This window comes from Mesitornis unicolor, unplaced genomic scaffold, assembly GCF_000695765.1.
Source record: "Mesitornis unicolor isolate BGI_N332 unplaced genomic scaffold, ASM69576v1 scaffold16911, whole genome shotgun sequence".
In the NCBI taxonomy this organism is placed as follows: domain Eukaryota; kingdom Metazoa; phylum Chordata; class Aves; order Mesitornithiformes; family Mesitornithidae; genus Mesitornis; species Mesitornis unicolor.
The window spans coordinates 31,165-32,243 of record NW_010164633.1 but is presented as its reverse complement, the minus strand read 5'-3'; the positions used below and the strand labels follow the sequence as shown (position 1 = coordinate 32,243).

General features: G+C 60.7%; 1 protein-coding gene across 1 annotated transcript in view; it reads left to right on the top strand.

Moving 5' to 3' along the window:
• Positions 1-164: 164 nt before the first annotated feature.
• The window catches only part of LOC104548379 (hexokinase-2), a gene marked incomplete at its 5' end in the record, with an annotated part of 5,457 nt that continues 4,542 nt past the window's right edge, over positions 165-1,079 (top strand). Inside the window, 2 exons of the mRNA XM_010194383.1 lie at positions 165-469; positions 899-1,047. Coding sequence (XP_010192685.1) covers positions 165-469; positions 899-1,047 — 454 coding nt within the window. The remainder of the gene's footprint in view (positions 470-898; positions 1,048-1,079) is intronic.

Sequence of the window (1,079 nt, the reverse complement as noted above, 5' to 3'; positions counted from 1 at the left end):
CCGGAGGGCCCTGACAACTCCTGTGGTTCTGCGATGATGTGATTCTGTGATCAAGTCCAACCATAAATCATCGAGTCCAATGATGATCTCAAAGGGGTCCCGGTTATTTCCAACCCCAGAAGGTCCCACCACCCACACCCAGCTCCTCTTTTCCTCCTCCGCAGCTTTGCCCGGCGCCTCCACAAGACCGTTCGGAAGCTGCTGCCCGACTGCGAGATCCGCTTCATCAGGTCGGAGGACGGGAGTGGCAAAGGGGCGGCCATGGTGACGGCGGTGGCCTACAGGCTGGCCGCCCAGCACAAGGCACGGCAGAAGATCTTGGATGCCCTCAAGCTGAGCCACGAGCAGCTCCTGGAGGTGAAGCAGAGGATGAGGATGGAGATGGAGAATGGGCTGGGCAAGGAGACGCACGCGGAGGCGACGGTGAAGATGCTGCCCACCTACGTGTGCTCAACTCCGGATGGGACAGGTGAGGCACCACGAGCACGTCCTCCATGGGGCATCACTGCTCTGCTTTGGGATGGGCTGAGACCATGTGGCTGTGCCATGGTGGGAGTGGCACAAAGCTCTCCAACGCCCAGTATGATACTGGGAGAAGCAGCAGAGCCTCCAGGCCGTTCTGCACTTGACTTCACACAAAGCCTGGCTTTCACTGTGGTTTTCACCGCCGCGGGTTGCTCACCGCTGTTGTCCTGGGTTATGCTCCTGATCCTGGCGGCGGTGTGGGCTTTGAAACCCCAAACCTCTCCGTCCATTGCCTTCCCACCCACCCCTGCTCCTCTCCGTTCCCAGCCATGGCCTGGGCTCTGCTCCTCTCCAGGAAGAGGGTGGATTTGTGCCACATCCATGATGCCCCATGTCGGGTTCGCTCTCCTCACGACTCTCTCTTGGCTTCCAGAAAAAGGCGATTTCCTCGCCCTGGACCTGGGAGGCACCAATTTCCGGGTGCTGCTGGTGCGGGTGAGGAACGGGATGCGGCGCGGCGTGGAGATGCACAACAAGATCTACTCCATCCCGGTGGAGATCATGCAGGGGACGGGGGAGGAGGTGAGGACGGGGCGGCTGGGGGTGGGAAATGG